The following is a 23,148-nucleotide window of genomic DNA, read 5'->3' as shown; positions in this document are numbered from 1 at the left end:
TTCCTGCAGCCTGAAGGTTTTTAAAAGAAAAATATCAAATGCCTGCTGCTACCACCCTTTTAAATTGCTATCTTTTGCAAAGCACCAGTATGTGTTTTAGATTGATTTCCCTATTTTAGGGAAATGACAGACAGTAGTTTCAGTTCTGATGGTATAAGCAAAACAAATAAAACTTGTTTATAAAAGTTGTATCTTGAAACACTGGTGTTCAACAGCTAGCAGCTTATGTGGTTCACCCCATGCATTGTTAGTGTTTCAAATTTTATGGTTATCTCCAGCAGCTATTTCTGTAGCAGTTGCGTTTATCTTTTGTCTAACCCTAACTGAATTATCTTTTTCTCATGGAGGCGTTTATATTCAAAGTGGTGATTCCTTCACTTAGATGCATAGGGAGAGTCACAAGTTTGATGGAGATGACAGTTTAGTAATTTATGTACTGTTGGAATTTGTGCTAGCAGTTTGAGCACTTGTTCTGTGTGCCTATGAACTTAATGCTGCTTGTCATATCCCACTTTGACTTCATGGAGAATTAATCCCATCTATTCAGCAAAGGCTACTAATACTAAGTGAATGGTATTTTCTGTGCAGAAACTGAATTTTGTTTTATTAGCCTTTAGCTAAGGAATTTTTCCAGTAGGTGCTCAGCTACTAAAGAAAAACAAAAAACAAGACACAAAACTATTCTCAAACATTCATTATTAGACAACTGGAGTTTTTGCTGGTTTTGTAACCTACTAAAATGGATAGGCTGTTGAACATTCCACATTCAAAAGTTTTTTGTAGGGTGGTGGGGAAGGGGGGGTATATCTTCAATGTTTATTTTAAAATAAAAGAAGTTCTTGACTTTTCTCATGTGTGGTTGTGGTACATCATATTGGAAGGGTTATCTGTTTACTTTTGCAAATGAGTATTTCTTTTGCTAGCACCTCCCGTTGTGTGCTTAAATGACATCTGCCTGGGATGTACCACAACCATATGTTAGCTGTATTTTATGGGAAATAGATAAAATATTCGTGGTTTACTGGGTAATCCCTAGATGTGTATGCTTACAGTCCTTCTATATATAAAACTAAATTTGCTGTGTAGAAAATAATTTCATGACATTTAAAATTGAAGTAAATAAGTTCATTATACAGTGATCTCTGAATCAGTTCAGAGTTGAGATGGGGGAGAAATGCTTTCTAGGTTTCAAACTTCTATGCATTAGTGTAGATGTAGATGTGTAAAGGTGTTAGTTTTATTATTTCTATGTATGTTTTTAAAAGAATCGTTTGTTCTCTTGGAAATATAATTTTTTTTTTTTTGGCATTCTGTCATCACAGTCTAAATGTTAAGCTTTTATGTCTCAATTCAGACTATATTTTTTAAAGGAGTGCCTCGTTATGAGGCAGAGAACTTCTTTTTAAAAAGAAGTTCTGTTAAGATCTGAGTCTTGGTACTAAGTGTCCTGTATAATCTGTGAATACTTGTCCTACCTGCAGAAGGCCTTTTGTTTGGTCAAATGCTTATTTTAGCAGAGTTGCAAGGAAATGACTGTCACATGTGTCACTGTAGCTTCTTGGTATAGTAAGACTCCACATATAAGGTACTTGTTAAATTCACAGTATCAGTCATCTCATGTGGATAATGAGACTTCTATTTTAAAGCTTTAAGGTAGAATGTCATTGATGGCCTTGGTTAGAGCAGTTTTATTTCTAGGTCCTAATATCCCTAAAGAATATGGAAGAGGTTTTGCAGTCAGTGTATCTTGATATTAAAACAAATGTCCTTTAAACATTTTTTTTTTTTTTAAAGATTTTATTTATTTATTTGAGAGAGAGAGAATGAGAGACAGCATGAGAGGGAGGAGGGTCAGAGGGAGAAGCAGACTCCCTGCTGAGCAGGGAGCCCGATGCGGGACTCGATCCCGGGACTCCAGGATCATGACCTGAGCCGAAGGCAGTCGCTTAACCAACTGAGCCACCCAGGCGCCCTGTCCTTTAAACATTTTTAATCAGTTAGCTTCTGCAGTTCTTTTGTCTCCTATATATGCATCTCTGTTATGTGGGAGACTTTTCCACTTATAGGAGGCATGAGAATTTGTTTATTCTCAGAAGCCTCAGTAACTGAAGTGCTCTGTTGACAACCAGTTCATAAAATGTAGAAGGCAGTTCAGTAGTCGGCCTCCTAAGTGTCTTAGGAAATTTGTACCGTTCATTATATTTCCAGTAATACATCTAATTAGGGGAATGAGATACAGGTAAGCACTGAGTTCAAAGCCTTCTTCATTTCATCTTTAAGTTCCTGAACTCTCATCCTACTTGAGTTCTTACTAAGCACTTTTAAGTTTTACGGACTATAAATTATATTCAAAGAATCAGTATTGCCCTTGAGTTGTTTATCCCTTCTCTAGAGTCAGCGGGGAGGGAAACCATCAGGAAAATGAATGTAAATTGTTAAGGCTTATCTTTATACCTTTTCCCATTCTGAGGTCTATAAAAATACTGGAAAAGACTAGTGAATGTCTTAAATTACATTAGATTAAATTTTTTTATTTTTATTTTTATTTTTTTTACATTTTTTTAAATTTTTTTTATTCTTATGTTAATCCCCAAACATTAGATTAAATATTAAAATCTGATTCCTTACTGTCCTTGAGTGAAGTCTGCATTAGTTGTGTATTTTATCCAGTAAAGCTCTGAAGTGCTACTTGTGAGAGGAGAGAAGGAAAAAGCTTAAATCTATCTGGTAGCTTTGTCTTCTAAGGTAACTAGACTGCCACCTTCTTTCAGTCAGGATCTTAATACCTTAATTTAACAGCTGTTGCGAGGCCTAATCCAGTCTCATGCAGAAGACTGGCTCATTGAGTGCAGGCAGTGCAAGACCACCTGATCTAGTACAAGGCAATTTTTAGTGTTGTATTTTTATTTGTAAATACTAGTTTTCTTTACTCTGTTTATATTCGGGAGACTCTGTATTAAGCCACTGAACTAAGGCTTCATTTGGCAAATTTGGGTGTCCTTTGCCAAGCATCATGGCAAGCACTAAGCATTCAGTGGTGACAAAATCACTGGTTCCCGCTTTCACTGAACAGTCTCGTCAAAGATAATGACAAGGTGACACAAAAATGTAGCAAGTGCCATGATGGAGCAACATGGTTGATGACAGGTATAAAGGCCATGACTCAGGTTATGACCTAGTCAAAATGATCAAGAAAGACTTTGGTGAAAGGGATAATTCAACTAAGACTTGACGGATTAGGAGTAATTAGGCAGAGAAGTGGAGAGAAGAGCACATCCAAAGGTACAATCTCCAGTGACTGAGAAGGCTATCTGCCCAAGTGGGAGGAGTTATGGCTTTTAGTAGTTAGTGGCTGAAGAAATAGGTAAAGGGTACTATATGATGGCTCTATAGTTATGTTCCATGTTAAGTTTTGTCTCTTAACAGTTGGAAACTATAAAGGATTTCTAAACTGTGTGTATGGGGCCAGGGGTGGGTTCAAGGATGGTCACCTAATAAAATTTGCCATTTAAAGAATATAAAATGCAGTGTTGAGAACAAAATGTATGGGGCAAGACATGTCTTGGAGTAGCCCATGTGAGAAATGATTACAACATAAAGTGGAGGACGGTAGTGAATGGATTCTAAATGTTTCCTGTCTCACTGGCCACTCAGTAATCAGTATCATGTACTGGGTAATCTAGGCTTCAGTTGTGAGACGTTGATCTCTAGCTACAATCTTTCCTAGGTGATCTCATCTAATCCCAGGATTTTGAATACAATCACTAGTATTTCTGTCACTCCGAAATACTCCTAGGTCCCAAACTCCCCCAAACTCCAGTCCTCGTCAGTATCTGAATTTGAATGTCTTGAGTATTCCAAATTAATCTCTCAATTAACCTGCATTTGCTTAGGATAAATACTTTGGCTATCATTTGTTTCTCTTTGATACCCTGTATCTAGTCCTTAAGCAACCTGGTTCTGCCTTGGCAGTGTATCCCGAGTCCTGTAGCACTTCTAACCACCACGACCACTAGCTCACAGTGGCTAGCCACAGGGGCTTACAGTGGCTGGCTGCTGCTCTTGTCCTGCAGTGATTTTTGGACAGCAACCAAGAATGAGCCTTTTCTGAGGCAAGTCGGATTTTGTCACTTCCCAGTTCCCAAACTCCTGGCTTTCCCATCATGCCTAGAATTCTAAAGTTTGGTCTGTGTGCGTTCATCGTTTGGCCTAATTTCCTACCATTTTGTTCTTGCTCATTGTAATCTGGCTACATTGGCTGCTTTGCCACCTTGCCAAGATTTTTCCCATCTAGAAATCTACGTGTTACATCTTCAGCGTGGGAAGGCTTTTCACTCAAATATTCTTAATGCTCATTCTTCCTAAATTCAGGTGTTTGCTCCAGGCTCCAGTGTCATTACCTCAGAGGCCTTCTATGGCCACCACTAAAACATAATCCTTTGTCACTGTTTACTTACTGGATACTTTTTTCTTAACAGCACATAAAACTTAGAATTATGCAAACTTCATGAGTGACAGGAACATTTTGGTCACTTGATCCCTTGTGTCTGGTATATTGACATTTTTGTTGAGTGAATTAGAAAATGATGGATATTGGACTAAATGGGTGCTGGTGATGATTACATTAGAATTGGAAGTGTCTTGATTTGGGGAAGGAGTTTCAGTGAGGAAGATAAGTTCGGCTTCAGACATTCGAATTTGAGGTATCTGAAAAATGTCAAGCAAGCAGTTGGGATTTGTTTACTTGAAGGTCGACGATCTGGCTCAAAGACAAGAATGTGTAAGAATATATGTGTGGTTCTTGTGCTTGGGCGAGTTTCGCCTGGGAGCTGGTGGGGGTGGGGGGTGAGGAAGAAAGGTGAAGTAATTTAGCAATAGCAGAGACCCAGAGCTGGTTTTCAGAAGAACGCCGTCATTTGATGGCCAGATAAGGCCTAAAGGGAGCTTACAAAATACCCACACTGGTGGGTAGAAACCATGCTGAATTCTCGACAGGTCTACAGGAGCATTTCTGCAGGTGTGGAGGGTCAAGTGAGATGAATCAAACAGGTCTGCTGGTAGTTTACTCATTTTGTCACATTAAAGTGGGAAGTTGTTTTAATAAAAGAATCGGTAAAATAACGCACAGATCCCTGGAGTCGGTCGTCTCGTAAAACTAGGCTAACACACAACCCTGGACCACTTACCGTGTGCTGCCCCGGACCCATCTGGGAACCCAGGCTTGCCCCCGCACAGTGGTAGGAGCTGAGGGTGCGGACACCTGTACGCTTATTTTGCCCTTCGAAGCCAGGGTATTTTGAGTCTGATGTGAGGCAAATCGCACCCGGCACCACAGCTGTCCTAAGCAGAGGCTGAATTCCAAAGCCACGCTGAGGATTTAGGCTGCAGCTCCGCCTCCCGGGCTTCTGACGTCATCACACGGAGACGTGGTTGAGGAAGGTCCCCGCACGCACGTCACGCCGTGCCGTTAGTGCGCTTGCGCGCACGCCGCTTTCTAGGGCCTGAGCGGGACGAGCGTCGCGGAGCGAGGCCAACTCTGAGAGCGCGCGGTCAGGCATCCGCTAGGGGCAGCCCGCCGCTTCCTCCTGGCTGCTGGAGTGATTCGGTTCCCCACGTGGTTCAGCTTGTCTGCTGGCTGGGATCCGCTGGGCTCGGGGCGCAGGTACCCAACACGGGATGGCTTGGGTTGGGTGTTAAGGTCGGTGTCCATGGGTCCAGAGGTGACCGATGAAGGATGAAGTCTCTGCATCTATGCCGATGCCCGGCCCTCGCCGGCTGCCTTCCCGCATGGGCGCTCGTAGATGACAGATTCCTCTTCCCCGATTGGCGGCCACCCTCGGCGTGCTTCTCGAGCGCTCTCGGGGGGTTGCGTGGCTCGATCTCCACCTTCTAGGGACCTCTTGCTAGGGGTCGGGGTGAGGGGGTGGGTGAGAACACTTTCGCTTTCCGCGGGGCTTGCCCACAGTTCCTGGTATTGGCGCTGGGCATTAAACTGAGGCGCTGGGCGTTACACCGAGTCCAGATCTTCCCACGCTTTGAACTGTTTGTCTCAGCTCATTCTTTTATGGTCTTTATTCAGCAGTCACATTCAGGACTTTGTTTTATTTGCTAATGCCCCTAGAACGGTGACTGGCACATAGATGCTATTTTATTTGTTAGACCGATAGGTGAGTGAATGAAGAAAAGTCCTCTTTCTCTTCTCTCAGGGCCCTCTTCATCCATTAAGCCTTCCGCGGCAACTCCAGTCCAGAGTAATTTCAGACCTTCATCAGACCACTGGCGGTGCTGTTATTTTACATCTAATTTTGTCTGTTTTCAGACAGATCGCCCTTTATCTGTTTCACTTGAATATTTTTTCCAAGGAGAATGAAAGCTCCTTGAAGTCAAGGCTTTATCTGGTATTGCTTCTGGGGCTCCCACAGTAACTAAGGCAAAGAGCAGCCCCTAATAATTAGTTATTGATTAGTGTGTCGTCGTTTTGAGGCAGCAACTTAACCGACAAGCTGGGCAGATTGGTGAGCTGGAAAGAGCTTATTTAGGCTTTGGAGTCAGGCAGACTTGAGTGTGAATCCTGTCTCTGTCACTTTCCTTCCTTGAGATACTTGAATTCTTTATACTTGCTCCTTTCCTTATGAAAAAGGAGCCATTGATTGTAACATAATGTTTGATGTTAAGATAGAACTGCTAAAATCCACATTTGGATTGGAAGTTAGAAGGATGAATGCCACACAGTTAAGGCAGTTAATGAACTTTATGTTTAGAATGCAGCAGGCCCTGGGCTTTCTAGGTAACCTGTTATTCTTACTTTTATGTTGTAGTAATATAATTGATACTCTTGATGTTTCTTTGGTGTATTTATTGTGGTAATGATGCAATATTGTGTCATATGTAATCACAATGACTTTAAGGTTTATCTGTACAGGCTTCAGTATGGTTTTCCCTCCCTTGAGGAGACAATTGGGACACATTTCATCACAGTAATCATTGATTTCCTTTCCCTGACTCTATTAGTAATGCATACGAATTAAAAACAAAAACACCAAATAACAAAAGAACAAAATAAGAACCATCTGCAATCTCACCGTTCAGAAATAATTACATTTTGGTGTTTTCTTCCAGGTTTGTTTTCCTTATATGTTATGTACAAAAAACGGTATCGTGCTTTGTCCTGAGATGTCTGTCTTCTCATAAGTATCTACATCCATATCCTTAGATAATTTCTGAAAGTTATTTTGAAAAAGTTTTCTTGAAAACTGCTTTATTATCCTATAAATATGCCATCATATATTTTAATCATTCTGTTTTTTGGAACATTGTTTCCAGTTTTGAAAAAAAACCTCCTTGATAGAAGTGTGAATTACAGCTTCTCTTCTGACTTTCCTGCTGAGGAAACATATTGTTCACCTCCCAAGCCTCAGTTTCCTAATTTTAAAAATGAAACTGACATGTTCCCTAGGGAGTAGTTAACCCAGGAGGATTAAGTAAAATAACTTTTTTTTTTTTAAAGATTTTATTTATTTATTTGAGACAGAATGAGAGAGAGAGAGAGAGAGCTCATGAGAGGGGGGAGGGTCAGAGGGAGAGGCAGGCTCCCCACCGAGCAGGGAGCCCGATGCGGGACTCGATCCAGGGACTCCAGGATCATGACCTGAGCCGAAGACAGTCGCTTAACCGACTGAGCCACCCAGGCGTCCAAGTAAAATGATAACTTACAAATGTGCCTGACACAACCCCTGGCCCCACAGGAGGTGGCCAGCTAATGTTCCTCACCCAGAATCTGGTGTTCACGTCCAGTTGTGTTTCCTTTCTCTCTGTTTCAGTGGTAATCTTTCACCATGCATCGGAAGAAAGTAGATAACCGAATCCGGATTCTCATTGAAAATGGAGTCGCTGAACGGCAAAGGTCTTTGTTCATTGTAGTTGGAGACCGAGGAAAGGATCAGGTAAGATGTAGTCAACATTTCCTGACTGACTTTGTATCTTATCCCACAGAGTCAGCTTGTTACTGGCCCTCGGAGGTTTCAGCACATAGTAGCATTAAGGTCCCTTTGACTGGTTTTCTTTGAGTAAGATGCCTAGTGAGAACCTCGGCGGGGACTAAGCATGAGGTTAAGTGTGTGTGACCAGGCTTCTAGCCCCTGCCTAGGCGCTGCTGGCCTTGTGACCTGGGGCACTTCCCTGTCCTGGCCCTCGATTTACTTTCTGGATCTGTCAAGTGAGGTCTTGGGCCTGGCAGTCTCTGAGGTCTCTTTGGGCCCTGAGATTCTGTGACTTCTTCCTTTGGCAGGTGGTCATACTCCATCACATGTTGTCCAAAGCAACCGTGAAGGCTCGGCCTTCAGTGCTGTGGTGTTACAAGAAAGAGCTGGGGTTTAGCAGGTAAGTTTGGCCCTTTGAGTGTCCTGTACCACTTACAATTCCTGCTCCTTAAATCAGTGCCAGGCAGTGATTCCCTGACCTAGTTTTTCAGGGATCATTAGGGAGGTGCTACCTCTGAGGACACTTTCGAAGAGAGAAAACGATAGCGCTGATGTCCTTTCTTCGTTCCTGACAATGAGTTTCAAATCCATTCCATGCTCTGTAGAAGTGCCCAGCCCAATTCCTTGCTTTCTGCCTGTGATTTTCTTTTTACTTTTCTAAGCTGATCAAGCCTGTCTAATGTAAGTTCCTTCAATTGTCTTTTCCCATCTCAAATTTACTCTGTATTTGCAGTCTCTTTTTTGCCTTTTGTTTCTGAGGAGGACGTGCCTCATCCCATGTCCACTGCAGACCCCTTAATCTACTCTGGATCTCTTCTCTCACTTCTTTCGGGACCTGCATCCTCTTTCCTCTCCCAGCCACTCCTTATCCCTTTGAAACTTGCTCCTTTTTCTTGTAAACGTGCTCAGCTCTCCAGTCTCAAAAAAAAAAAAAAAAAAAAAACAACAACAAAACGATTAGCTACCTACTCAGTTTTATCTCTCACGCTTGCATTTTCTCTCACATTTATTGCAGTGAAACAGAAGCCTGGTGCACTTCTAGCCACACTCTTTTGCTAGCTGGCTTCTGCTTCGATCATTGTAACCAGACTGTGCTCTGGGAAGTCATCGACAGCCAGACACTTCACGCAGCAGCTTTTCTCCCTCTTTCTCCTTCCTCTCAGAGCTCTTTCTCCACTGGTTCACTGTTGTGTTTCACAGTTGGCTCTCCTCTTATTTTTTGAAGCTGCGGTAGTCAGGACGTCTAGTTGGTAAATAGCAGCCCTCCAGCACAAACACACTTAGGCCCAAAGGGGGTTTCTTGACGTCTCTGAAGTATGTACGGGGATGAGATTTCAGCCCTGCCTCGGCTGCTGTAGAGCCAGAGCACTGACGCTCCCAGTTCTTGCTCACTCTCAGCTCTGCTTTCCGCTCTGTTCTTTCCCGCTACAGCTCTGCTTTCTGTGTTTTGTCACCACGGCAGAAATAGCTGTTGAGTGTTGAGGTCCAGCAATGTCGGACATCAGTCTTTCTCCCCGAATTCCTGTGGAGCGATGCCCACCCCTGGGCCTGAGGAGGTGGGGTCAGTCCATCTAGTGGAAACCTGGTAGTTCTACCCATAATTCTGTGTATGGAGGAGTTTGGAGTGCTGAGGCCTGTTCCTCGGCAGGTAACCTCCTTTGTGGTGCCATCAGAAGCGCACTCCTTTGTTGGCTTCTATGATCCTTTCTTGGGCTCCCTTCCTGAGCAGTGCTCTTTTTCTTGATCTTACCTCCTACCGTCCGCCCAGCTCTGGTATGCGTTTCTGTCCTTGAGCCACTCCTCTCTCCTTTATTCCCAAATGTGTTTGTCTCTGGCGTTGACTCTGAAATGGAATCTCCAGCCCTGGCTGCTTTGTGCCATGGACACTCCCGGCCTTGGCCCTGCCGCCACCTCTGCCCGGGATACCACCTCCGCCTCTCTGGCACCCTCTTCTGAAACGTCCCCCACTTTTTGGGGCCTGCCTCCTTCCCCAAACTTACCCCAAACCCTGTAGCCACACCTTGGGGCGCCTCCACCCTCTTCGCTGCCTGTCAGTCTTCCAGTGCTGCTCACCCTCCGTTCTCCCTCCTCAGGAAGACGCTCATTTGCACCCTGGTCTTGTTTTACTTCCAGGCAGTAAGTTCATTTAGTTAGGAGGCCTCGCCTGCTTATTTTTATATTTTTGTATTTTCAAATGATCTGACATGTTTGTAGTAGGTGCTCAGATAATATTTGAGTTGAATGCATCGTTTAACGGGCTCTAAGAGTCTTTTAATTGTACTTAGTTCCAAAGGCTAAATTTGATTAGTTAGCATCCTTTGGTCTTCAAGAGACTTGATTCTGCCTAAAAGAAACTAGTTTTTGAGTAAATTGTCTTGCTTTTTTAAAAAAAATAATATAAATGCGTTCTTGTAAGAAATATGGAAAATACAGACAAATCACAAAGGTGAAAATAAAAGCACTCATAATCTCAGTACATAGGCATTGTTAGCATTTGGCTGTCTATCACTGTGTTGTAAATCATAATAGGTATTTTGTTGTATATATTCTTTTATATTAGGGCAGGTAAGCATTTTTAATACAGATTGAGAATAAGGCCTATTGCCTGTCAGCAGAATGGTAACTTTCTGGGACTTGTGAGTGTCACTGCCGTGCAGTTGGTGAATGTCAGATGGGTGCAGAATTAGGCAGTTCACAGTGTTCGGGCAGATTTGTCTTTCCAACTTAACCCCTCGACTTCACTTGTAAGAATCTCGTATGTGCCTTTTGTAGCTCTCCCAGTCCTGTCTTGAGGTGACAGAGCACCAGATTAGCTGATGCTTGTAAGTCATGGGCTAAGGCATGAGCCCGAAGTGACAGTGACAGTCACCTTGCCCAACTGCCTCTTTCACAGATGAAGAAGTACGGGCTCAGAGGGAGGGCCTTTGTTCTAGCTATTCAGTTAGAGGACTGTGGTAACATTTCGATCAGTTAGAATCCTCAGTTCTGGAGCTTTCCTGTTTTTCTCTCTGTAGAGGAGAGAGTTAAATGACAGTTGGATAGTCAGGGTTTTTAAGACAAAAGAAAAGTTCCAGATTCCTGAGAGTTATCCAGATCCCATTCCAACCCTTATAGCCTCTGTCAGTATTGTCTTAAGTAAGAACTGCCCTTGAGGACTTGATCCCACAGTCTGGGGAAGGAAGTAGATGAATGCATTTATGAAAAATGAATAAACTACCTGTGGTCACCCTGCCTCTCCCAGGTCTTCTGGGGAATGGTACCGTGTAGTGGAAGCCTGTGCTTGAGGCTAAGGTAATGAGGTCACCAAGGTTGGTTTCAAACTCTGGTCTGGCCAGATATGAGCTTTTAGGTCCTTCTATTACCCTTCTTTTGAAGTCAAGTATTTGCAGAAGGTGCCAGGGCAGCTTAGCAGGGTCCCCACATAGATTTACCCCTGGCTCCCTCCGAAGCCCATCCTCAACCTCTCTACGCTTTCCTTCACCTTTAAAGGGAGGGGTTAGCCCTACAGTTGCCAAGTTCCCTTCTAGCTCTGAAGGTCTGGGTGGGTGATCATTGGCCTGTCCCCTGCTCCCACCCTTTTAGCCTGTCTGGTTAACTGGCTCTCTTGGGGTGTGTGTGTTGGGGGTGATTGCAGTCATCGGAAGAAGAGAATGCGACAGCTCCAGAAAAAAATAAAGAATGGGACACTGAACATAAAGCAAGATGACCCCTTTGAACTGTTCGTGGCGGCCACAAACATTCGGTACTGCTACTACAATGAGACCCACAAGATCCTGGGCAACACTTTCGGCATGTGCGTCCTCCAGGTGGGTGGCTTCCTCCAGCCTGTGCCTGGAGTCCGAGGGCGGAGGGTTCCCCTCAAGAACAGGCGGACTGTAAGGAGAAAGATTCACCTGTACCGCCTCCCCTGAGCATTGTCAGCAGAACACTTGGCCACTCTCCAAAGCAAACTTGATACCTCACCCCATATAAAAATAAACTTTTCCACTCAGAGCAGCACTTATCTAGAGATACCAGAGCTGACACAGATGCTCCGTCACAGCTGCTTCTAACCAGCTGAAGGTGAGAAAGTTCTGCGAACTTCAAGTGACCCCATGTCCCCAGATCCTTAGGAGAACTAGCTGGAGACTTCGGTGAGCAGTGAGCGGTGGGACCTGTGCACTCGGGCGTTCTCCCCAGAGAGCTTGATGGGCATAACCGCCACCAACACCCTCAGTCCCTGTCGTTCTTAAAATCCCCTCAGTTTTCCCCCCACAGAGAACTACCTGGGGCCTTTTTTCACAGGTAGTATTCTCTTGCTAGTCAAGTTAATGGACTAAATTTCACGTTTTTCTTTGTTTTGAGCTCTGGCGGTCTGTTTTATCCTTTGATTCCTTGACACTTGTGACCCCCGCATGCCCCAAAAAAGAACACATTTAAGCTCAAATCCCCAATTTTGGTATGTGTTTATGATATGCCTGTACTACCATGATTACATACGTTATAAAACGTACCTTATGAAATATAAATTAAGAATTGAGGGGGAAAAATCATGAATTGGGAGTTATTATTTTTTCTTTCTACGTTCCAGTGGGTTGTCCCTTACTGCTGGCTTGCATCCCGCCTTGGAGACAAGAAGAGAGCATTTTGCCTCTTCTCAAGCCACCACTGAGCGGTAGGGAGTGTTCTTAGGCCGCCGCTGTTACAGATTGCCGGGAAGAAGGCTCCCTTGGGCAGTGGCTCCCCCATGTGGTGCAGTTGAGTTTTGTCAGACAGGTTCTATCTGTAAACATGTCAGAAAATGAACATGAGGGATTTGTGAAATGCAAGTGGGAATCAATTTCTTCCCAAATAGGATTTTGTCTGAGATTATTAGACACACACGACATACAAAACCAGGTACCCCTATTCTCCAGGGCTGGGCTCGCTTCTCTGCCCATCAGGAAGGGGTGTGTGTATGTGTGTTCATACTGGTGAGTTGGATGGGGGCTCTGGTCTTGGGTTTGTGTTCTGAAGCCCTTCTTTTATCACCTGGCCCTTGGTTGAGCTTCCCTGGGGGTGCTCTCTGCATGACTAGCCCTTTCCAAGGTCTCCTTCTTCCAGGATTTTGAAGCTTTAACTCCAAATTTGCTGGCCAGAACTGTGGAAACAGTGGAAGGTGGTGGGCTGGTGGTCATCCTCCTACGGACCATGAATTCACTGAAGCAGTTGTACACGATGACCATGGTAGGTGTATGGTTTTTAACTGAACTCTGGCGGTTCAGATCAAGCTGTGTTTTTGCTGTTGGCCACGTTCTTCTAAGAATTCCTGTTCAGTAGTTCCAGTGAGTGGTCAGCGCAAGCTCTGGGCCGGGAGCTTTTGGACTGTAAGTAATGAGAAGGTCACTGTGGAGAAACGTCAGTGGCCCTGACTGTGTCTGGGCATCTCTGAATTTCACATTTGCTTTTGGGTATTTGCAAATTCTACACTGGTGAGTTTCAGGTATGATGCAGCTATTACGTAGTTTCATTTCTGGAATGATATTCTGCAGAGAGCCAAGCCAGTGCCTCCTTTGTCTATTGCAAAAAAGGGACTACGCACAGATGCCCTCACCAGTCCTCATCCTGGTGGATGATGAAGGAACATTTGCCAGTTCCACTCCCAGTTTGGCAAGAGCTTCGACTCTGGGAGGGGTATTTTCCATCCAAAGCCGAGAACATGGTTAGGAGTGGGAATATGTCCCAGTGGATGCAGAGCTGCTCTCTGACCCCATCAGTATTGCCACGTGGATGTTCTTAGTTATGCCCATGGCCCTGCTCGGGGATGGCGTTAGGATTGGCCTCAGGGTTTCACGAGCTGCGTTTATACGGTGACCTGGACTTTCCTCAAACCTTAGCTGCTTCCCATCACCACTACTCTTCCCATCACCTGCCACTGTGGCCCCTCTGGCTTCCTCAGGCGTCCTCAGACATGCCCACTACACTTTCACCTGAAGGTCTGTGCACTTGCTGTGGCCTCTGGGATATCTGTATGGCGCTCTTCCTCACTGCATTCAAGTCCTTGCTAAACACCACCTCGTCAGTGTGGTCTTTCCTCACACCCTGTTTGGAATGTGTGAACTGCTTTATTTTTGTTCAGGGCATTTGCCAAATACCTGAGGTTACATATATATTTGTTTATTGTCTGACTTCCTGTGTTAGTCTCTAAGCTTTGTGAGATGAGACTTTGTTTTCCTCACTGGTGCACTCCAGATCCTGGAAGAGTGCCTGGCGTTTAGTAAGCACTGATTAAATGCTTGTGAATGAATGAATGACCGTTGTGCCCACGTCAGTTTGTTTGTCCTTCTTCCCCCTTTCATATGGCTGTCCGCTTCTCACCTCAGAGGGCCTTCCCTCTGTACCACATGTAAGTAACTGCTGCCCTGCCATTCGCTATCACTGCACCCTGTTTTTCATTTGTTGTATTTGCCAGAATTTTACTCATTTGTTTCCCTCCAACCATTAAACCATAGGTTCCATGAGAACAGAGGTCATGCTTCATTAAATACCCGTGTATACCCAGCATGTCTGGCACACGGTTGATAGGTACGTTTTATTGAATGAAGACATTTTATGATGCTGGCTAAAATGTGGGAAGATGTCCAAGTTGAGATGAGGGGAAGTTTGTTGTAATGAAAAACACTACATTGAGTATTTGATGATCCCAGTTCCAGCAAAGAGCAGTTGGGCCGTTTAGCACAGGAGGTGCTGCAGGAATGAATTTCCATCAGTAGCTCTGGCACCTCCTTTATCCCAGGGTTGCTTATTAGAACGTCTTCACATTTAGACCCAGAGCCTCATCCTTACTTTGGGATGTCTTTGTTCACAGATATTGTTTCTTTTAGGACGTGCATTCAAGATACAGGACTGAGGCCCATCAGGATGTGGTGGGAAGATTTAATGAGAGGTAGGTCTGAGGCACATTTCTCAGGCCCTTAATTGTGGGGAGCCATGGCGGGAAGCATATTTTTGTCTTGGACCCAGTGGAGAGCTGTGCTTTTGTCTGAGGGCAGGCAGCACAGGGGTCCAGAGTGGTGAGATCCTGACAGCAGTGCTGGTTGGAAAGCCAACTGGAAGCAGTGAAAGTGAGTGGGGAGCTGGGGCTTGAACCAAGTCCTCCTCCTGCCTGGATTTTAGCTTACTCTTTTGTCAGAGGGGTAATTTGTCTGGGTCACCGTTTCCCAAAATGTGTTTCACAGAACACTGGTATTTTAAGAGGGGCTTTATGTCAAAAGGATTTCTGGCCAGTTGTGTCTGGGAAGTGCTGATACGGTTTATCCTGTGTGAAGATTCATTTTAGCGTGTCATAGCCTCTTAAAAGTCTTGCAGCAGCAGGGACCTATTTAACTGATCGTTTCCCAGATTTATTTGACCACAGAGCCCTTTTTTAGGGAACACCAGTTAGCAGCCTGTGAAACTCCATGTGAAGCTGTGGCCTGGATCAGTGGTCCTCATCTAGAGCAGTCTTGCTCACTGGGGACATTTGCCAGTCTCTGGAAACATTTTGAGTGTCATGACTTGGGGGAGAGCATTGGCGGGGCGGGAGACGCTACCGGCATCTAGTGCGTAGAAGCCAGGGATGCTGCTGAACAGCCTAAAGTGAACAGAACAGCTCCACAACAAAGAATCTGAAATGCTGCTAGTGCTGAGGTTTAGAAGTCTTGGCCTCAAAGCTTGTGGCCTTTCCAGTTTTCATCCTCTCTGGTGCTTTCACTCAGTAGATGGAGTGGGTCAGGAGGTGGCCACGTGCTGCTGGATAGAACAGAAGGAAGCTTGTGCGAGTAGCCCATGAGGCTCTCTTCTTGCGCTGTGGGAGGAGTTTGAATTCTCCAGCCAAAACATGTTTTCCTACACACAGGAGTGTCTGTGTTAATTTCTTAAGGGAGCTTTTGTCTTTTCCTTGTCTTTATTTTTTCTTCCTTGTGGCCGAAGGTAAATTCATTCGTGTATGGGTTTGTTTCCCTGTGTGACTGGTGATCACTTGTGGGGGGGGTTGGAGTTCCCCACTGAAGGATGGCCTGAGACAGCTCAGTCCTCAAGGGGTGAGCCTAAGAGGGTGTGGGAAGGGCCGTGTGACGCAGGGAACAGTGATGGTTGTGCACAGTAGGAGTGCTTGTAACCTGTCTCTCAGGATAGTTCTGGGTGTTCTTGTTTGCTGTATAAAGCACGTTCAGGGGGCACCTGGGTGGCTCAGTCGGTTAAGCGTTTGCTTCAGCTCAGGTCATGATCCCGTGGTCCTGGAATGGAGCCCCGCATCAGGCTCCCTGGTATTCCCTCTCCCTCTGCCCCCTCCACTGCTTGTTCTCTTTCTTTAACTCATTCTCTCTCAAATGAATAAATAAAATCTTAAAAAAACAAAACACGTTCAGGTGCCCTGTAGAGGAGGCTCAGAATCCTCTTACACTGCCCTCCAACTGGGTTTTGGCTTTCCCTAGCATTCTTAGAGACGGGGCCAAATGATTTTCCTGAAGAAAAGCCACACCTTTGTTGTGTAGACATTGCCTTCCTTCCCCCTCAGCACCTCATGACCATTTTGTTCCTCAGATTTATTCTCTCTCTGGCCTCTTGTAAGAAATGTCTCGTCATCGATGACCAGCTCAGCATCCTGCCCATCTCCTCGCACGCTGCCAGTATTGAGGCCCTACCTCCCCAGACCCCGGTGAGTCAGCCAGCAGTCCAGGAATTGGGGCGAGGCCGTGTTTTCTGTGAGGACCCTTCCGTGGCAGTGGCAAACCTTCTCCTCTCCTCTCTGGTAGGATGAGAGTCTTGGTCCTTCTGACCTGGAGCTGAAGGAGTTAAAGGAGAGCTTGCAGGACACCCAGCCTGTGGGCGTGTTGGTGGATTGCTGCAAGACCTTAGACCAGGTGAGTGTGGCATTCCGAACTTCCCCGCCCCAGGATAGACAGTGCAGAGGGGAAATAGAACGTACAGAAAGCAACAGCAGCCAAGTCAGGACAAGTCAGGACAAGTCAGGACTTGCATCCTCCTGGGGAAGGCACCTTTTCTCTTGCTTGAACTCAGGCAGCAACACCAGGGCTAGTCTCCGTCATCTGCGTTCCTAAAAAGTCCAGGGATTACCTCTCCCTCCACCCCAGGTCATCCGTTCTGGGAGTAGAGGGCCTGGGGGGCGATGGGGGAGAGGGATTGAATTTAAAGAGGAACCCCCCCCCCCAGCGTTTTTTTCCAAGAGAGGGTGATATATCTGTATTCTTCATTTTAGTTAAGTTTTAAGGACATAAAGGTTTTTTCTTCAGTTTTGCGTAAAAGTGAGAGGAGAGCCTAAGGCCCCTTGTACCCTGGTTCCAGAGTGAGGCCTGATAGGGCCCTCTGTGGTGGTGTGGACCTGATCTTTAGGTACAGATAGTGGGCTGGGAGGGAGCTTCCAGAATGCATTTCTGTGCTCACCGAGGTGGCCAGGGCTGGTAAACTCAGCTTCTCTGGTGGTTCCTGGGCTGAGTAGGAGCTGACTGGGCAGTGCCCAGAGGCCTTCAGGCTGTCAGGTGTGTTCAGGGTTTTGGTCCAGCCTGAGCCAGAGGAGCAGTCCAGGCCTCTTGGCACTGGGCTCTGCCCTCATGATGGAAAACAGCTGTAGTGACACCTCCCACTTGGGGCGGAGGCCCAGCAGGCTGATTTCCGTGCTCGTTCTAGAAGTAGAATTATCGGCCACATAGCTGTCTATGCCGCCCAGGCTGCAGGCTCTAGGCTGCTTTGAGCCACTTCCTGGTCCCCTTTGTCAGAAAGAGGAAATGAGCGAGAGGATGGAGAAAGGGCAGAAGAGGGAGAAGCTGTAAAAACAGTAGTAGTGCTGTAAGAAAATACATAGAAAAAGAAATCACTAAGTAGGAAAGAGTGTGCGTTAAAAATGGAAAATGGTGTTTCTACTTGGCAGTCCCACTCTGCAGAGACAACTGCCATTGACAGTTTATTGTGTGTTCTTCTGGAACTTTTTCTGTGCATGGAAATGGAGATTTTAAAAATATGTGAAGGGATTACACTGTACAGTGTAAGTGGTCCTCTAGTAGGCATTTGGGTTGACTCCAGCTTTTTTCCTATTATAAACAGTGCTGTTAGGATCTTCTTACAGATACACGCTATCTCTAGGATAAGTTTCCAGAAGAATTGCTGGATTAGAGTGTGTGTGTGTTAAAATGGGTGTAGCACCAGTTCGTGGAACCAGCAACAACAGTGTGAAAACGCCTTTTTCCCTATACCTTGCCAGCGTTGGCTGTGGTTAAACTTCTAAGCCTACCAGTCCTGTGCCATGGAAACGCAGGATCGCTGTTCTGATTTGTGTTGCTTTAATTATGAGAAAAGCAGGTACTTTTTTCGTATAATTACCGGTCATCTGGGTTTGTTTGTTTGTTTTGTAAATTATTTTGGGGGGGTTGGTTTTTCATTTTAGCATTGTTTTAGAATGTGTTTTCTAAAAAGATTTATTTATTAGAGAGAGAGCACATCTGTGCCGGGGAGGGGCAGAGGGAGAGAATCTTCAAGCAGACTCCTGCTGAGCAGGGAGCTGGACATGGAGCTCGATCCCATGACCCATGAGACCACGACCTGAACTAAAACCGAGAGTTGGACGCTCAACCCACTGAGCCACCCAGGTGCCCCTAGAATGCATTTTTAGTCCAGATATCTTACCTTTCTGTTATGTTAGATTTTTCCTGGTTATGTTTTGTCAGAGTTTACAACTTCTCAAAAGTAAGCAACAAAAGAGCAAAATACAGTGCTCAGCAAAAACCAAGTTAAGATGAGTAGGACCCGGATCTCCTCTGAGTGTTTCCATCTGGAGAGACTCTGGCTTCTTGGAGCTTGTCCCCTTTCTTCCCTTCCATCTGCCTGGGCTTGTGTCTCTTCAGTGTCTTCTTTTTTTTTTTTTTTTTTTAAAGATTTTATTTATTTGAGAGAGAATGAGAGAGAGCACATGAGAGGGGGGAGGGTCAGCGGGAGAAGCAGACCCCCTGCCGAGCAGGGAGCCCGATGTGGGACTTGATCCAGGGACTCCAGGATCATGACCTGAGCCGAAGGCAGTCGCTTAACCAACTGAGCCACCCAGGCGCCCCTCTTCAGTGTCTTCTTTAGTGTAGCTGCCTGGGTGTGTCAGGCACCTTGTTCAGGACCAGACAGGCCAGGCTGGACCATCTGGCCTTCTTCCCAGTCTCGGCCTGTTCCCAGGGCAGATCCCAGTCGGGGAGTAGAGTTTGGCCCCTGAGTGGTGTTGTGGTTCCTCCTCTCATCCTCTGCCTCTGGCATCTTGCTCTCCTTGCCAGGCGCGACCCTAGGCACTGGGCTCAGTAAAAAGGAGGGGCACACCTGCCTCGTGGAGCTTGCGTTCTGGTGGGTTGAGACTGACAGCGAGTCCAGGAAACAGGCTAATCCTGACGTGTAGTAGAAGGTGCTGCGTACGTTGGAGAAACACAGGCAGTGTCAAAGAGGAATCGGGAGTGCAGGAGGTGGGAGGCCTGGTTTAGAAGGTGATCCTTGAGCAAAGCCTTGGAGGAGTTGGGGAAAAGAGCCCTGGGGCCATCTGGAGGGAGAGTGCTTTTGGAGAGGGGCCACCAGGTGCAGAGGCCTGAGGTAGGAGTCTCCCTGGTGGTAGACTCGAGGTAGACTGCTTGAGGACCAGTAGGGAGGCTGCCTGAGTTGAAGCAGAGTGAGCGGACGAGAGTAGGAGGAGATGACGGAGGTCATGTGGCACAGCCCCGTGGCCCTGAAGGGCTTGGCACTTACTCTCTGAGAGGTGGGCACCCACGGAAGGTTTCACGTGTCCAGTCTTTCAGCACAACTGCCGGAGGGATCCCCAGGCTGAATTTTAAAATTCACCCTCTGGCTGCTATGTTGAGTCTAGACTGTAGGGGAACAAAGGTGGAAGCAGAAAGACTAACTGGGAGTCTCTGGTAATAACGGGGGAAGACAGGATGGGGGCTTTGAGCAGCATGGCAGAGGAGGACACTGGTGAGGGATGGTAGGATTTGTATATATTTTGAAGGTAGACTGATGGGCTTTGCTGGTGAATCGGGTGTGGGGAGAAAATGTAGAGGCTCTTGGCCTAAACAGCGGGCCAGTTAACTGAGACGGGGAAGACTGTAGATGGAGGAGGTTGGTGGGGGACACTCTGGGCTCCCCTCAGGTCAGTCTGAGAAGTCTGACAGACATACAGGCGGAAACATGTAGGGGCAGTTGCGTGTATACAGGGATTGCTGGGTGGGGAAGAGGTCTAGAAGTGGGTGTTCCCAGCATCTGAGTGGCATTTCAAGCCTTGAGACTAAGAGGAGATGACCAGGCGGTGAGAAGCCTGAGTGCTGAGCCTTTCCTCCTGGCCTGCAAGAACTGGCCCCCTTTGATTTTGCCTCGACTTCTCCACCGTAGTGGTGGTAGATGGCTGAAACTTGGTCTTTCTCAAAGCTCACCTAAGAGGGTTCTCTTTTCACAGGCCAAAGCTGTCTTGAAGTTCATCGAGGGCATCTCTGAAAAGACCCTGAGGAGTACTGTCACGCTCACGGCTGCCCGAGGAAGGGGGAAGTCTGCAGCTCTGGGATTGGCTATTGCTGGGGCAGTGGCTTTTGGGTAAGGAGGTCTCGTTGCCCCTCTTTGGGAAGTCTGAGCTCTGAGGAGTAAGTGTGCGGGATAGGAGGCAAGGGACCAGGAGACTGTCCCTGGGTGTGTGCGGGCTCCTGTGTGATTTCTCTAGGCTGTGGGTCCTGTCTAGACACAGCGACGCCGTCTCCCCCCGTCCCCCCGGTGGTGCACTCGTGTGCGTGCAGGCACGTGGGTACACACACCAGGACCTTTGTGATCACTATTTAAAGTCGAACAGACACACCAAAAAAGTGGGACAGATGTATAAAAGCAAAGAAACAGGAGTAAGGAACTTTAAAACCCTTCAGGAGATGGGAATGGATGTGACCATCTTTGCTGACCGCGGAAAGTACACGTTTGACATTTTAATGATTTTGATCAGTAGAACATCTTGTTTGCTTTTGGGGAGCTGCCTTTGAGTGTGATGTTCCTTTCTGTTCTCTTGCCCTGGGTGGAAGATTTATGCAGTCGCCAGGAGAGTGTGTACTTAGAGCTTCACAGGCAGAAATAATGGACCTAGACTTTACCGTGTCCTCACATGTGTGATCTTCCTTGGTGCACCTGATAGCTCAGTAAGCATTTCACAGTGGATAAAACCCAGGCTCAGGGAGTTTCAGTGAGTCAGTCACTCCCGATTCCCCAGCAAGTCAGTGCCGGTGGTGCAGGGGCTGAGGGTAGCCCCTGCCTTGTGGTCTCTTGTTCCTGCTGTTCCAGGAGGGCCCGTCAGCACCTCTGCCGTTGGCACCCTTTACACTCAGCCAGGGTCCCCTGCAGGTTCGCTGCGGCCTTGGTCTGAGCGCCGATTGAGCCGTCGGGCCTCATGGTCTGAAGCACTCTCAGCACAGCTAGCGATGGCCGTGAGCCCACCCTCTGGTCCCAGGACACAGGCTCGGCAAGTGGCACGCCGGCTCCTCACACGGAAGGAGTTGTGTGCGCGCACCTCTCGGCCGCGTGCCTTCCCAGATATCAGAAGCTGACTGCCGGGACGTGCCGCCTTCTCACTGTTCATGTGTTCTCATTAGTTTGGGAGGAAAAATGTACTCAGATGAGGAGTTGTACTTTTCCTCCCTAAAAAGTGTTCTTTTTTTTCTGCCATTATCTCTGGTAAATCCCGTGTGTCACAGGGCAAACAAAAATCTCTTCTTTCCTCTTTTGTTCCCTAAACGTCCTTTTTGGATTTCCTAATTCCTTAAAAAAAAAAGTCCTCTTCTTTTGTTCAATAGGTACTCCAATATCTTTGTTACCTCCCCAAGCCCTGATAACCTCCACACTCTGTTTGAATTTGTCTTTAAAGGATTTGACGCGCTGCAATATCAGGTAGGAAATTAGGATAAGAACTTACTTTGATTCAGTGCTGGGTGTAAATCTAGGTGAAGTCTTTGGAGTGTCTGCTTACTTTTAATTTCTAACATTTGTCATTGATTTGACTCTCTCCATCAGGAGCATCTGGATTATGAGATCATTCAGTCTCTCAATCCTGAATTTAACAAAGCTGTGATCAGAGTGAATGTATTCCGAGAACACAGGCAGACCATTCAGGTGAGGCTCGTTCTAAAACCCTGCTGTGTGGGGCCACTGTCCTGCTGTATTTAAATACAGTCATTTTATGTCATTTTATGTCCTATGTAAATTGGGTGTCTTTTTTTTTTTTTTTTAATACTTATTTATTTGACAGAGAGAGACACAGTGAGAGAGGGAACACAAGCAGGGGGAGTGGGAGAGGAAGAAGCAGGCTTCCCGCGGAGCAGGGAGCCTGATGTGGGGCTCGATCCCAGGACGCTGGGATCATGACCTGAGCCGAAGGCAGATGCTTAGCGACTGAGCCACCCAGATGCCCCGATTGGGTGTCTTGTATACAGTGTTGCTGTTTTATGATAAACCTGATCCAGATTTTCAGCCTCTTCTCAAGGAAAACTTGCAAGCAAACTCACAAACGTATGTAGCCAGGTTGGAAAGTTATCGTTTTATCCCTTGAAAATCGAGTAAGTGGGATTGTGAGTATGCGAATCAGCTAAAAGAACTCCTATCACTGTTCTGACATCAGTTCTGATTTTCCTTAGTTACAGTAGGTTTTGAGATGGTGCATCTGTAACTAGAACAACAGCCTCTCCATTTAAAAGAGAAAAATAATTTTGCAAGATGTACTCTGAATCTTTGTGGTTTAGCCAGTGGCCTATTTTCCTTTTTAAACAGTGTTTCCCTGAAAGCTCTATAAATCTCCAGTGCTCTGGAAGCCTGAATGGTCTGCACTTGTCCAAAGTGCAGTTTTGTTCAATTGCAGAGAAACATCAGTGTGACAGGCTTGCAGAAGGGATGGAGGCCCCTGGGCTCCCAGTGGAGGAGGCTCATCGATTGTTTTCGGACTTGGGGTGGGAAGTGGGCCAGGTAAACTTGGCAGTTTATGACCTTTATGCCTGTGAAGGTATATGTATCTGTCTGTCAGGGAGGTATACCTTTCCAGGTTGTAACTAATGGTAAGTGTTTATGCCTTTTATCTAAGGATCTTAATTTTTTCCTACTAGGTCTCTTTCTGGAATCTCTTCATTCTGTACATTTCTTCCCATTTTTGCCAGATTCCCTCAGCCTCACTGGA

At 46.2% G+C, this 23,148-nt stretch overlaps 1 protein-coding gene across 2 annotated transcripts in view; it reads left to right on the top strand.

The window, feature by feature from the left end:
• Positions 1-5,476: 5,476 nt before the first annotated feature.
• NAT10 (N-acetyltransferase 10) overlaps positions 5,477-23,148 on the top strand; it is a 37,880-nt gene continuing 20,208 nt past the window's right edge. The window contains exons 1-11 of one of the 2 annotated variants that reach the window (XM_081798363.1): positions 5,477-5,662; positions 7,821-7,943; positions 8,288-8,379; positions 11,614-11,785; positions 13,062-13,184; positions 14,822-14,883; positions 16,521-16,635; positions 16,733-16,840; positions 20,410-20,543; positions 21,779-21,872; positions 21,996-22,094. In XM_081798363.1, coding sequence (XP_081654489.1) covers positions 7,836-7,943; positions 8,288-8,379; positions 11,614-11,785; positions 13,062-13,184; positions 14,822-14,883; positions 16,521-16,635; positions 16,733-16,840; positions 20,410-20,543; positions 21,779-21,872; positions 21,996-22,094 — 1,107 coding nt within the window. In that variant the 5' untranslated portion in view covers positions 5,477-5,662; positions 7,821-7,835. Of the gene's footprint in view, positions 5,663-5,927; positions 6,283-7,820; positions 7,944-8,287; positions 8,380-11,613; positions 11,786-13,061; positions 13,185-14,821; positions 14,884-16,520; positions 16,636-16,732; positions 16,841-20,409; positions 20,544-21,778; positions 21,873-21,995; positions 22,095-23,148 lie in introns of those variants that run through there. The other variant, XM_081798364.1, reaches the window with a different exon arrangement.

Source organism: Leptonychotes weddellii, chromosome 11 (assembly GCF_054177405.1).
Source record: "Leptonychotes weddellii isolate Sample4059 chromosome 11, ASM5417740v2, whole genome shotgun sequence".
NCBI lineage: Eukaryota > Metazoa > Chordata > Mammalia > Carnivora > Phocidae > Leptonychotes > Leptonychotes weddellii.
The sequence above is the reverse complement of the archived record's forward strand: the minus strand, read 5'-3'. Positions and strand labels throughout refer to the sequence as shown.